This window comes from Tremella mesenterica (assembly GCF_000271645.1).
Source record: "Tremella mesenterica DSM 1558 unplaced genomic scaffold TREMEscaffold_9, whole genome shotgun sequence".
NCBI lineage: Eukaryota > Fungi > Basidiomycota > Tremellomycetes > Tremellales > Tremellaceae > Tremella > Tremella mesenterica.
In genome coordinates this window covers 1,027,059-1,039,531 of record NW_006711233.1, presented here as the reverse complement: position 1 = coordinate 1,039,531, position 12,473 = coordinate 1,027,059, and the positions used below count along the sequence as shown (strand labels likewise).

The 12,473-nt window shown below is 44.1% G+C and overlaps 5 protein-coding genes across 5 annotated transcripts; 3 read left to right on the top strand and 2 right to left on the bottom strand.

The window, feature by feature from the left end:
- Positions 1 to 358: 358 nt before the first annotated feature.
- On the top strand, positions 359 to 3,019 carry TREMEDRAFT_32917 (uncharacterized protein; the record flags this gene model as incomplete). Its single annotated transcript, XM_007005937.1, has 6 exons — positions 359 to 499; positions 919 to 981; positions 1,042 to 1,637; positions 1,898 to 2,120; positions 2,417 to 2,515; positions 2,879 to 3,019. The coding sequence occupies 6 exons, from the start codon at positions 359 to 361 to the stop codon at positions 3,017 to 3,019; spliced, it is 1,263 nt and encodes a 420-aa protein (XP_007005999.1).
- Positions 3,020 to 3,038: 19 nt separating this feature from the next.
- On the bottom strand, positions 3,039 to 6,248 carry TREMEDRAFT_40203 (uncharacterized protein). The gene is made up of 7 exons (XM_007005997.1): positions 5,596 to 6,248; positions 5,395 to 5,484; positions 4,924 to 5,217; positions 4,526 to 4,652; positions 3,918 to 4,285; positions 3,442 to 3,563; positions 3,039 to 3,167 (listed from the first exon to the last, which is right to left on the bottom strand). The coding sequence occupies exons 1-7, from the start codon at positions 6,139 to 6,141 to the stop codon at positions 3,155 to 3,157; spliced, it is 1,560 nt and encodes a 519-aa protein (XP_007006059.1). The 5' UTR covers positions 6,142 to 6,248; the 3' UTR covers positions 3,039 to 3,154.
- A 260-nt stretch (positions 6,249 to 6,508) lies between these two features.
- Positions 6,509 to 8,373, top strand: TREMEDRAFT_69568 (uncharacterized protein; the record flags this gene model as incomplete). Its single annotated transcript, XM_007006238.1, has 3 exons — positions 6,509 to 7,042; positions 7,239 to 7,498; positions 7,938 to 8,373. The coding sequence occupies 3 exons, from the start codon at positions 6,509 to 6,511 to the stop codon at positions 8,371 to 8,373; spliced, it is 1,230 nt and encodes a 409-aa protein (XP_007006300.1).
- A 111-nt stretch (positions 8,374 to 8,484) lies between these two features.
- TREMEDRAFT_40199 (uncharacterized protein) lies at positions 8,485 to 10,076 on the bottom strand. The gene is made up of 3 exons (XM_007005996.1): positions 9,913 to 10,076; positions 8,819 to 9,446; positions 8,485 to 8,553 (listed from the first exon to the last, which is right to left on the bottom strand). The coding sequence occupies exons 1-3, from the start codon at positions 10,029 to 10,031 to the stop codon at positions 8,539 to 8,541; spliced, it is 762 nt and encodes a 253-aa protein (XP_007006058.1). The 5' UTR covers positions 10,032 to 10,076; the 3' UTR covers positions 8,485 to 8,538.
- Positions 10,077 to 10,741: 665 nt separating this feature from the next.
- On the top strand, positions 10,742 to 12,188 carry TREMEDRAFT_63995 (uncharacterized protein; the record flags this gene model as incomplete). The annotated part of the gene is made up of 3 exons (XM_007006170.1): positions 10,742 to 10,874; positions 11,148 to 11,951; positions 11,986 to 12,188. 3 exons carry the CDS (start codon positions 10,742 to 10,744, stop codon positions 12,186 to 12,188), a joined length of 1,140 nt encoding a protein of 379 aa, XP_007006232.1.
- Between the last annotated feature and the right edge of the window lie 285 nt (positions 12,189 to 12,473).

The window sequence follows — 12,473 nt, the reverse complement described above, 5'->3', positions numbered from 1 at the left end:
GACCCTCCAGCAGGATTGAAACTCACGAGCAGACATCTTCTACCAGCTGTTCTTCTATGAGATATAGTATCAACGAAGTCTGATCAGTAAGAATAGAGGAAAAGAGAAGAAAAGCAGTTGTCGGATGGGTCGCCAGGGGAGGGAGACACATTCACTTCTTCCTCCGGCTATAACCCGAGACTGGTCCGTGCGGGGCTCCATACGGTGAGGACAATGCCACGCGGGAATTACGTAAGCCAACCCCTCCCTTCAACATTCGCCTCCCTGTTCTCACCCCGACTTGTTACTCCAACTACTCTATCTATCTATACTTCTCACTCATCTTGAACAAATCACACAGTAGTGGTATAGAGACATCATGCCCCCTAACGCACCTATCTTTGGTCAGTTTGAACAAGACCCAAGGGTTCATTTTGACAAGACGGCGGGGAAATGGCAGTATGAAGATGAAGATACTGGCAAAGAATATGAATGGACGGGAAAGGCTTGGATTCCTCTGGTACGGTTTTCTTCTTGGAACCCTCACTCGTACTGTCTCTTACCCTTCTCTATCTTGTCTTGGATGATCATTTCTGACGTCGTCTATACTCCTGACTCTCCTCTGTTTGCATTTCACCCTCCATCGTCAAAGCCGATCATACCATTCTTGTTGGTCTCTCCTCAGTATCCTCCCCGTTAGCCTACATTTGTCTCGTTCAGGACTGGCTTCGCCCGATATTGGAACTTCCAACGCCCTGTGGTGATCCCCACAAAACCTGTACCGTCCACATCTCGTCAGTCGAAGCCATTGTCGTTGTTCGAAACCTCTAGGTTGTGCTCCGCAGTATGAAAGGTTCACAGTGACATGAAAAGAAGTGTCCTGTGGAGAGATGAATAGAGAACTTACAGTCCAACGTATGACCTTTAACCAACGTCCAGATTGAAGAAGAAGAATGGAAAGCTCAACAAGCCGCGTATTCCATATCAGGAGTCGACGAGACCGTAAGGCCCCTTCTTTATCCCCTTTCTTCACACATGAGGACGAATCTGAGTTTTCGATAGACTCCTTCCAACGCTGCTCTAGCAAGACAACAACGTATAGAAGCACAAAGAAAGAAAAAAACCGGTAATACGGTCGATACCGCTACAACCCTCGCTTCCATCTCTTCCTCCTCCACCCCTGATGTGGGCATCACCAATGGTAAATCCACTTCGAAACCTGTTCAAGCGTCAGCTCCGAAGAAAACGGGAGTTTGGGTTACAAATCTTCCACCTGACACTACGCCGGAATTATTGGCGAACGTGTTTTCGAAAGCTGGTGTGTTGATGATTGGTGATGATGGCAAACCTAGGATAAAAATGTATTATGATGATGAGGGTAGGTTCAAGGGTGAGGCATTGGTATTGTATTTCAAAGAAGGTAGTGTAGGTCTTGCGGTTACTTTGTTGGATGATACAGAGTTAGAACTAGGTGGAGGGTTTGGTAATATGAGAGTGAGAGAAGCAGAGTACGAAAAAGGTGATGCGTTTGGAAAGGAAGGTAAAGGTGAAGGGGGGAATGGGAATGTAGAAGGTGAAAAGACAGGTGGGGAAAAGAGAAAGAATTTGAGTCACGAAGAAAAGTTGAAAATGTCAAAGAGGATAAAGAGGATGCAAGAGTGAGTCGAGTCTTCTTTCTCTACTTCATATGTCTTAATCATAGCCAAGTCATTCCCCTTCCCCTTCTCCATTTCCAACTCAGAAATCTCACATTTTCTTGCCTTTATCTATCCCAAGATGATCGAATCATTGATATATTCCAACCCGAACATCACAAGCTGTTTTTCCTCGAAGTGACTACTACTCTTGCAGTACCCTCCACCTCTCCATTTATTGAAGACCTCCCCATTCCAAGTATGGATTGAATGACTAATGATAGGAAAATCACTTGGCATTCCGATTCCGATTCCGACGACCCACTCGCACCCTCCTCCGGTGCTCCTAAACCAGGCGCAAGTAGATTCACCCGCGTAGTCGTCCTGAAAGGCATGTTCAGTCCTAAAGATCTCGACGAGGATCCGGGGTTGTTATTAGAGTTGAAAGAGGATGTAAGGGAAGAAGCTGAGACATTGGGAGAAGTGACCAATGTGGTTTTATATGATGTGAGTATATGTTGTCTTCTTCTTTGTTTTCTTATTTCTTACATATCATCATTTTCATCCTTCACTGAAAGAATATTTCCCATGACGTTTCCTCCATCCGTCTTCAATCATCTTTCGTTACGAACCCTCCTTTTCCATAGAAGGTTCTTTCCTTCCTAAAGAGGTTTTCATGTGATCGTCTCTTTACTCTTATATCCTCTCATAGCGCTTGTGAAATGATTGTCTGTCGTAATGGAGATACTTGTTCGAGATCCCTGTATGGTCTGTGTAATATATAAGATCGCTGAATATGTCAGAAAGAAGAAGAAGGGGTCATGACGATAAAGTTTAAAGACACCATCTCTGCTCAAGCTTGTGTGAACAAGATGAATGGTCGGTTTTTCGATGGAAGAAGGGTATGTGGAATCTTTTTTTTCTTTCCATCTTGTTTGCTTTACTCTACCTCTTCAGCTTTCGTGGCAATACCTCGTTTTTTCGCATTAAATCCATCATCCTCTGCACACCACACCTTCCATTCCTGCATTTTCGCCTCATGCGTGATGATGTCCATCAAGTTTCTCGTCCCTATTCAGCAGTTGGGGAATTGAAATTATCTTTTGAGGAATTAAGATCTTCCTTGAAAGATCCTAAACTCTTTAACCTCTTTCATCAGTCTGTCATATTCTCACTCTTCAAGCGTGCGCATCTTCCTCCCACTCAATGATGTTTGATCATCAAGTACGAAAACATCAATGGATGGTATGGGCTGATAATTTCAGATCTCGGCATCTCTATACACTGGTAAAGAACGTTTCCGCCGTTCAGGTCGTGGAGCAGAAGAAGATGAAGAGAAGAGTGAAAGAGAACGATTAGAAGGTTTTGCTCAATGGTTAGTCGACGGAGAGGGAGAAGGAGAGTAGAGTACAGAGAAATAGTATACGAAGAATTGTGCATGCATTGTACATACACATCTATCCTACGTAATCACGTTAACCACTTTCATTCTCAGGTATAAATTCTCTCTGACATCCGTTGGATTTGCGTGTACGATGGATTTAATGTCTCCAACTGAAAGTCAGTCTATCATAACCCTGTCTACGAATTTCTCGTCGTAAGACGGTATACTTATAATTCTGTCAGAAAGGCTAGAGGGTTTTGATACAGACTTCACGAAATTGTACAAAGTTAGTCAGTGTAGAGAGTCTCATTCAGGCAAGAGGTCAATAGAGGATGAAGGAATGTATGTCATGTGTTAATGGTGAAGAACATAGGGATGAGGAAAGCAAGAAGTGAAGAAGCAACAGAAAAAGAAAAAAAGATAAAAGAAGAAAGACAAACTCACATTTTGACAGTCTTATCTCTCCCACCTGAAACAACTTTATCAGAAACGAAATCTACACAATAAACTTCATCCGTATGACCCGAAAGGTCTTGTCGGATTTTATATGTTTTTAAATCCCAAATCTGTGTATCAGTATCAATACCGATAATCATCTTCATATTTCCTGAACATTTTCAATGAAAACCCTTATCTTATCCTATCTCCTCTCTCAGATGCTTCCCCTTCTTCTCTTTCTCCAATGATGAGTGATGATCTCTTATACACAGAAGATAATAACACCTTCGCTTGTTTTGTTTGACACCTACTCTGACCAAGAGTGTAGGTTTATTCCAATTATGAAGTAATCTTGGATTTCTTTCCTAGTTCCTTCATGATCACTTTATTTGAGATAGGAGGAAATAAAACAAATGGTTGAAGTCACCCAGTTTGGGAGATGATAAGGTAATGAGAAAAGAAAAGAAAAAAGAATGACTCACTTTTAAAGTACTATCTTTACTAGCAGAAACTAACATTCTACTATCGGCACTCCAAGCTACTCTATACACAGAAGCTACATGTCCTCTTAAACTAGAAACGAATTTACCTGTTCTTCCTTCCCATAACTTGACGGAATTATCAAATCCGGCACTTGCTATCCATCTACCATCAGGTGAGAAAACAACATGATTGACTTGTTTTTGATGACCTGTTAAACGTGCCAAAGGTTTTTTCGGTGTTACGTTAGATGGGAGAGTTGATGATTGAGGAGGCCAGAGGAAAAGTGTATGATCGTCTGAACCTGTGATGAGTGTTTCGGGTTGGGTGGAAATGAGGGTTTGATATCGTTCCAAAGCGAGGGATTTGGCTATAAGTCAGTAACCCCTCTTTCTCCTTTTTTTCTTTTGTACATTAAGACGAGTGTAGGGAAATGGGGGAGATGGACCTGAAGAGGGGGATGCATGAGATAATTGGATGACCCGATGAGTGAAGAACGTCAGAGAAGGGGTGATAATTGCAAGATCAGGGTGAAAGCTTGAGAGAGGAAGGTGTACAGAGAGGCGGATTAAGTATGGGTGAGCGGGAACAGGTAGACAAGAAACTTCACCCTCTTCATCGTCTTTTGGCATTTTACCAGTATGGTCAAAAGGTCCTGTTCGAAGTACGTAATCTGTACTCAAGGCCATGGTATTGACCCAATGAGCATGTTCCGATAATGTTCTTATGAGTTTTCCCTGTGATCAACTACTTTCTTTTTACGTCTTCCGTCCTAACATATGCTTCTACGTTACACATTCCAAACCTCACATGGTAATCTCTGCTTGCAGAATAGTGGAGATGTATCCGCAAAGCAAGTTTAGAAAAACGACGGACCCCGTCAAGAGACGCCTCAGCTTTGGGAGATCAACACCAATGAACAGCGTCACGAAGTCTAAAAGGGAGATTATCATACAATAGAGAAAAAGGGGAAACGAAAATTGGCAAATGATGAAAGCCAAAACTCACATCTTGTCCACTCCATACTTTCACGGTCCTATCGCTACTTCCTGTATATATAACACCTTCCCCTCCCCACCTGACCACATTGACACTTGCCGCATGACCAGTCAAAACAAATTCTAACTTTCTGGTGGAAGTGTTCCACACCCGGACGGTCCCATCTTTCGAAGCGGATGCCAGAAGTTGTGTTGAATGACGGGAAAGATGAAGGGGCTCGAAGGATAAAGAAGTTATCCATTTTGTATGACCTAGTAATGGTTGACCGAGTGCTTGACCAGTGAGTGGGGACCAGAGACGGACCTGGAGAGTTATCAGAAATGTTCAACATCGTCTTCCTCGTCTTCTGATTCTACTTCATCTCGAATGTGGAAAAGAAAGGATCATGGGATTAAGTGCTACACGTCAAAGCAAGAAGTCTGTGTATCATAAGGAGGAGGTGTCAGTAAGAAGGGCTTAGGAAAAGGATGTGTCACTTACCTGCCCATCATGTCCCCCAGTGGCTAACATTTTCTCTCTTGCGTCCCATTCCACACATAAAACCCAGCCTTTGTGCCCTAATAGTGTCCACTGTGGTGTCAGTGAGGATTACTTCCCGTCCCATACCATACGTTGAGAAGAGCAATGGGAATCTCTTGCATGATGAAGAGAAGAATGATCAAGTAGGGACACATGACCCACCTTGGGTAACTCCGTTTCCATATCCCATATCCTAGCCGTAGCATCCCCCGAACCCGTCACCGCCCATTTCCCCGTCGGACTCTGAGCGCAACATAAAATCGGTGAAGCATGGCCTGACAAAGTAGCCGAACATCTTCCCACCGGTCTCACACGAAACACAGCTTGAGGTTCACACCAAATTTCGAAAACGTCTTCCGAAGAGAACAATCCCTTCACAGTCGGAGCTTCCAGCGCATCTTCAAGGATAGAAGTATTGATAGGTACTCTGGCCGGTGTTGAAGACGAAGAAGTAGCTGGGGGACGGGGGACGAGATGGAATGAATAAGGTAAAGGGTCTTCTGTACGTGTCAATCGGTTGACGAGAAGTTGCAGTGCTTCTCTGGAAGTATCGGCAGGTAGATTGACAGAAGGACCTAGATCTGAAGCATCTGAAAAGTTGCGGAATTGGACGACTACTGTGGGGGTTTGTTTAGGTGCAGGAGGGGGCAGAAGGGATTGAGAATAAGCTGATTTGAGTCGTTTGGGAGGAGGGAGAAGAGTTGTCATTATCAGCTAGATGGTTTGAGTCACTTGTTTCCCCTCGATGTCCACTCTGACACAGCTGATGACAAGCTGTGGAGATGATCAAAGAGGTTTCAATATAGGCGGTGTCTTGACGAAACTTTGGGGTGAGGAGTGGACTTAACTTTTGGCTGGAATTTTCATTTTTGACGACCGTGGGAAAATGATCCCGATCAGTGTCAATTTCGACTCAGCCCATCACTCACAGATCACAGACTTGATCACTTGTCACTCATATAAAGTCACCCAACCCCCCTGTGCAGTTTTTTTCTTCCCACTCCGTGTCATTCATATCACTGTTTATCATCAGTTCCTTTTGTTTTCGTCGAAAAAAGAGCCAAACTATACCAAAATGCCAATCTTAGGACTCAAATCCCTCGGCCCAACTCACCCTCCTCATTTTTCCCTGGAACCTCTTATTCGACCCAACATCCTAGCTTTGCAACCCTATCGCTGTGCGAGGGATGACTACGACTCTGGTATCCTTCTCGATGCCAATGAAAACGCTATAGGACCTTCACTCCCCTTTCTCCTATCTGACTCCTCTTCTGAGCCTTCCAAAGTCAACGGATCGAACAATGTCGGATTGACTCTGTCTGAACTCGAGAGCCTCAACAGGTATCCTTCACCTACCCACGACGATTTGAAACGTAGGATCGCATCGTTCAGAGGAGTACCTAATGAAGATTGGGTGTTTCTCGGTGTAGGTTCAGATGAAGTGGTAGATCTTTTATTCAGAGTGTTATGTGTACCGGGAAAAGATAGGGTTTTGGTAACTCCCCCAACTTATGGAATGTACAAGGTCTGTGCGGCGATGAATGATGTGGGGGTTGTCAGTGTTCCTTTGATCACGGAGGGAGGAAAATTTCAATTGGATGAGGAGAAAGTGAGTTGAATCGTTATATTCTCAGCACAAAACCTTGCCCTAGAGTTCGATATCGTCAATGAGACCATTCCTCTTAGACATGGCGGTTTGTCACAAATCAACATCAGGAGCTATCAAGGTTGACACTGTCCTCACAAGAGATGCTATATTTTGATAAGGGTGGAATCAAATGTACCGAAAAAGAACTAATGACCAGCTCGAAGAAGCATTCATAAAATACCCCGAAATGAAAATGATCTTCATTTGTTCCCCTAATAACCCCACTGCCACTCTCATTCCTATACCCGTCATCAGACGTATAGCCGAGAACAAAAAGTTTAAAGGCGTCGTAGTGGTCGACGAAGCTTATATCGATTTCGCACCGGAGGGAAGTAGCGCCGTTGGGTTAGTCAAGGAATTTGGGAATGTGTGTGTAACTCAAACTTTGAGTAAAGGTTTTGGTTTGGCTGGGATTCGGTGAGTGGTTTGCTGGTTTCTCTCTTCCTCGTTTCTCTTCACTTGGATCACACTTGCACTCCTCTTGTACGATTTCCGGTCGGACTTCGTAACGACATCCAATAAAAGTCTGACCGGCTTGTGGGTTATTTCCGAGGAATATAAGGCAAGACTGGAGATTTTAAAGCGGAATTCGAGTTGCACTTGAAACAACTTTCGGCAACTTCCAACCAATTCTTGAATAACTTTTGAACAACTCTCGGGCCACTCTCCCATCACTCTCGAACCACTCTCAAACAACAATTGAACAACTTTGAACAACCTTCGAACAAGACAAAGCGCCACATACGAGCCTCAAACAACTCCCGACTCACGCGCAAATCGTCGCCATATCCAATCCCATCATTGTTGCCTCATTACAACCCCTCAACGATTCATGTAAAACATACTAACCATACAGTCTTGGTTACTTAATCGCCCCTCCCCCTCTCATCCAAATCCTAACCAACACCAAAGCGCCCTACAACGTTTCAGTCCCTACCGCTTCCCTAGCCTTGTCGGCTTTATCAAAAGAAGGTATCGCACTCATGTCTTCTACCGTCCAAACTCTTAACAAAAACCGTTCTCGTCTTATCGATTCTCTTAAAAGTATCAAAGGTATCGGAGGGATAATAGGAGGTAATCATTCGAATTTCATAATGGCTCAAATCGTAACAGATGGTAAAGCCGATAATGTCAAAGCTGCTAAAGTGTATAAAGAAATGGCGGAAGAAAAAGGTGTGGTTGTTAGGTTTAGAGGGAATGAATTGGGATGTGAAGCTTGTTTGAGGATTACTGTTGGTACGGAAGAAGAATGTCAAGTGGCTGTTGATCGTCTGAAGGAGTTGTTGGAGTAAACCCACACAAAAGCTTATACCTACATTGAACAGTATGAGATGGAATGTCAAAGCAGTGAAAGGATTTACACCTAGCTTAAGGGATATGATAGAGGAACCCATAAATAAAGTAGGAAAGAGATCATGCATTGGCATCTACGTGTATGAGTGGATTTCGTTTCAGTGTCATATCTTTGGAACCTGCCAATCAGCCTTGAACCCACTCAACCAGGTTCACTTCGTTTTACAAACTTGTCTGGACTGTTATATACAGGCTATAGAAGTGGTGTGGAGTTCAGAGGGGGAGGCAATCGACACTCGAGTACATAACGACGAAGGAAAAATAAGCGTCCCGAGTCATGTCTTGTATCGGGGGATTTGGATTGAGGTTCAGGTAAGAAGAACACTTTGAAGTGACAGGAACGAGATATGAAATAAATGGATGAGAAGATGAACTTTAACTCACTCTCAAAGTCTTACTAACCATCATAGCCGCCCAAGCAGCAAACACTCCAGCGGCAATATGCATTTCTCCCCATCCTTCTTTCCCGAACAAACTGATAGTACCCCAAGGTATATCCTCCCCATTCTGTAAAAACCAACCTTTATTCACCCAAAATCCCATCATACCAGTCAAAGCTAAACTACTAGGTATAGGTAATCCTTCAAAATATTTACTTTTACCACTTTTATCAGCAGGTATCAAAGCTACCGTAGCGTTGAACCTTGCCAAACGTGCCAGACCAGCCGAGACGAATAAAAGTAGAGCTAATGTATCGAGAGGAGTACGAAGACCTAATGTGAATGCTAATGTTGCTGGAGCGACACCGAATGATATCAAATCCGCAAGAGAATCCATTTCTTGTCCTAACATGGATCCACCTCCCATCCACCTAGCTACTTTACCGTCTAATGCGTCGAAGCCGAATCCCAAAGCGGGGAGTATGAGAGCGATGTAAAGAGTCCGAAGGGCTGTAGGGGATGGTGGTGCGGGTAAATTGGAAGATAGAGTTAGGAAATGACAGGAGAAGAGAATGGATAGAACTCCACAAACTCCGTTCATTATCGTTATGAGGTCGGCTAGGCGGAAGTTTCTGCGACGATGAATGGTGGTGGTAAAGTTGAGAAGACAAGGAAATGCAGGTGAGTGTCAGGAGTTTGGGATGAGACACGGGGGGGTTGTAGTGCAGGGTATGGGGAGTCAGAATGAGGAGGATCATTGATGGGACAAGAGACATATTGATGATGGGGCGGCAGTAGAGTATGAAGATGAGAGAGGCGAGTGTAGATGTTCGAATAGATTGTCGTATTTGGGGATGTAAGCAAGAGGAAGGTTCATAGGGAGTGGTAATGATGTTGAGAGAACGAGGAATGATGAACAAAGGGTGAAGTAGTCGGTTGAAAAAGAAACGTGATGGGTGGCGATCGAAAGAATAGACATATCAGCTCTCTCCCTCTCTCTTAAATCCACTCCTCACTCTCATCTCCATATAACGACCACTCAGAGATTATGGAGAGAAGTCAAAGAAGTGAGAAGCAAAGAAAGGAGGGAGAACCCACCGGACGAGAGAGAAATGTCCATCATCATCTTTATACTGTTGTAACAACTTTGTCCTTTCTTCCTCCACCGTCGCACCCTTAGAGCTAGAGCTAGGTGTACGTTTGACAGCTACTGACATTTTGTATGACCTTCTATCGTGTCACTCTGACAGTCAAAAGTCAAGATGAGAGAGAAAAGAGAAGAATGGAGGGAGGAATGGGGGGGGGGGGGAAGGTGAGAGGGTGGAAATGAGGTGGGGATTCCACGAGGTGATCGGCGATGTCCGCCAACCAAAGTCATCTTGGTATAAAGCGCACGGAACATGTGAAAGTCGGAACGTCGACGACTTATATTCCTACGAAGCAAGGACAATAGACGGGTACTCTACCGGTAAAACTGTACTCGAGAAAAGTTTAGATCTCATCTACCACAACCGGGAGGGGGATGAGGAAGAAGGAGGAAGGGACGACGAGATGAAGCGATGAAGCGATGAAAGTGGAAAGTGAGAAGTGATAAGGTGAAAAGGTGAGAAAGCGAGGAAGCGAGAAGAAAGGGTGAGAAGATGAGATCATAGATATCAAAACCGACTGAGGGGAAGAGAAGAGGGAAAGGAGAGGGAATTTCCAAAGTAGGCAAGCCAAGTCCTAAGTTTCAAACTCCTCGAAGGCGATGACGGGTCGCGGATCGCGGAGTTTCCATCGTCAGACCTCCGTTCACTTCCTCACGTAAGGGAAAGAAGTAAGCCCAAGAAACTCTTCACTCATCTAGTCTGTCCCAGTTGACCACTAATCCGGATTATAAGCACCAAGTTTCGTATCAACCTCATCCCTGAATCTCCAAGTGTTGATCATGACCAATAGACCATCGGAAACACTCATACTGAAAGTCCCGCACGCCATTTCCATAGAAGGATATATTGGTCGTGATAAGACAACAGGGGAGCCTGTATTATGCTCCTCGTATCTGGATCACCCTCTAACCCGTAAGTTCAAGAATGAAGTGACTGATTTGACTGGTATCATCTTATACCATCATGATGGAACAACTGAAAAGTTTGAAACATCGATTGAGGAGGAGTCCTGGTTGGATGTCCCCCTTGATGGAAAATTCGAACCAATAGACCACTTGTCAAGGGCAATATCAAGTGTACTTAGTTCCCTAAGGACAAGACAAGTAGAAATATCCATCATGTTCACTCGAATGACTCGGATTTTTAAGGAGAGAATCAATTCCCAAACCTTTCATGACCCAATAGCAGACTCAGAAATCCTTAGCAATATCACCAAACTTTCCGCTTCTCTTCAACATAGTCAAGAGGTCATCATGGTGATGAGAGCAACAGTTGAAAGAATTGTTGAAGAACGGGATAAGTCACACAAAAAGGTTTTCAGTACCGGTTGGAACTTGACTGGTCATCCTCTCCAATCGAAAGCAAGGCAAGCTTTTATACTAAAATCAAGGTCAGACTTAGGGAAAGCTAAACAGAAGGAGCGGGACCTGTATGATGAGTTGACAGAACATCAGAGGTATTATCATGATAAAATGGAGAAGTTTGCCACAGCTGTGGGTAGATATGAACATGCACACTACAGTCACAGGTCAACATCATCAATGGTGCAACCTACTTTATCACAGAACGAGAAATATGGAAGAGCTATTGTGGAAGCCTCTTATTTGAAAAACTTTCCCTTTGACCCGGGCACGAACCCAAACAAAGTGTTCAATCCAGAAATTTGGTCCGAATCGTTTACAACAACTACTTTGTGGGGTGCCTTCTACTCCAGTCACCTGACGGTCAGAGACATCAAGTACAATTGGCCTTCAACCCTTGTTGAACTGACCGCTGCAGGTTACAGCGATCAGACAAACTGGGGAGGAGTAGAGTCTCACATGATCCACCACCAAACAGATTTCATAAACCGTTACGGCCCACCGATTTTTTCTCACACTATCACAACTCTTCAGTCATCGTCATCTACAACTGCCAAGTCAGATATCGAGCCCATTCCACGGTCTCAAACGGTCCCTCCTGGGTATTATCCGGGTCGACAATTGGTCAGTGAGAGTCATGAAAGAATCAAACGACGTCATAGCTTTGAGGGAAGCAAATATGTCATCTCTACCCACTATCAAAGGTTTCGGACACCAACAACCTGGTCAGTGTCAGGACCAGACGTTGAAAATAGTCTGCGTCTATGAGCTATGGTGTTACGGAGTAACAACGAATCGAGAGAACTCCATCGAGTTTGACGGATTAGGAAAGAGAACGGCGAGAGTTGGAGGCAGTGCTTGTTAGCCGATAGAATCGGGCCGGGACGGCCGAACCGCCGTTAGAATTACCCCTTCCGTCGAATATTTCTCCGTTCAACTTATCCTCTGAACTTTATTCGATCGTCTCTGGTTTTATGCGTGTGAGTGGAATGTGATAAGTATAGAGACATGTAGAATTGATGCATGCTCTTTTTCCCCTCTGTATTATCATCTAATTATAAGCGTTAACAGATTAACAGTCGGAAGACCACATACCTCTGTGTATAATATAACAAAGGCAAGTTCCCATTTCTACTCTCCTCATAATGAC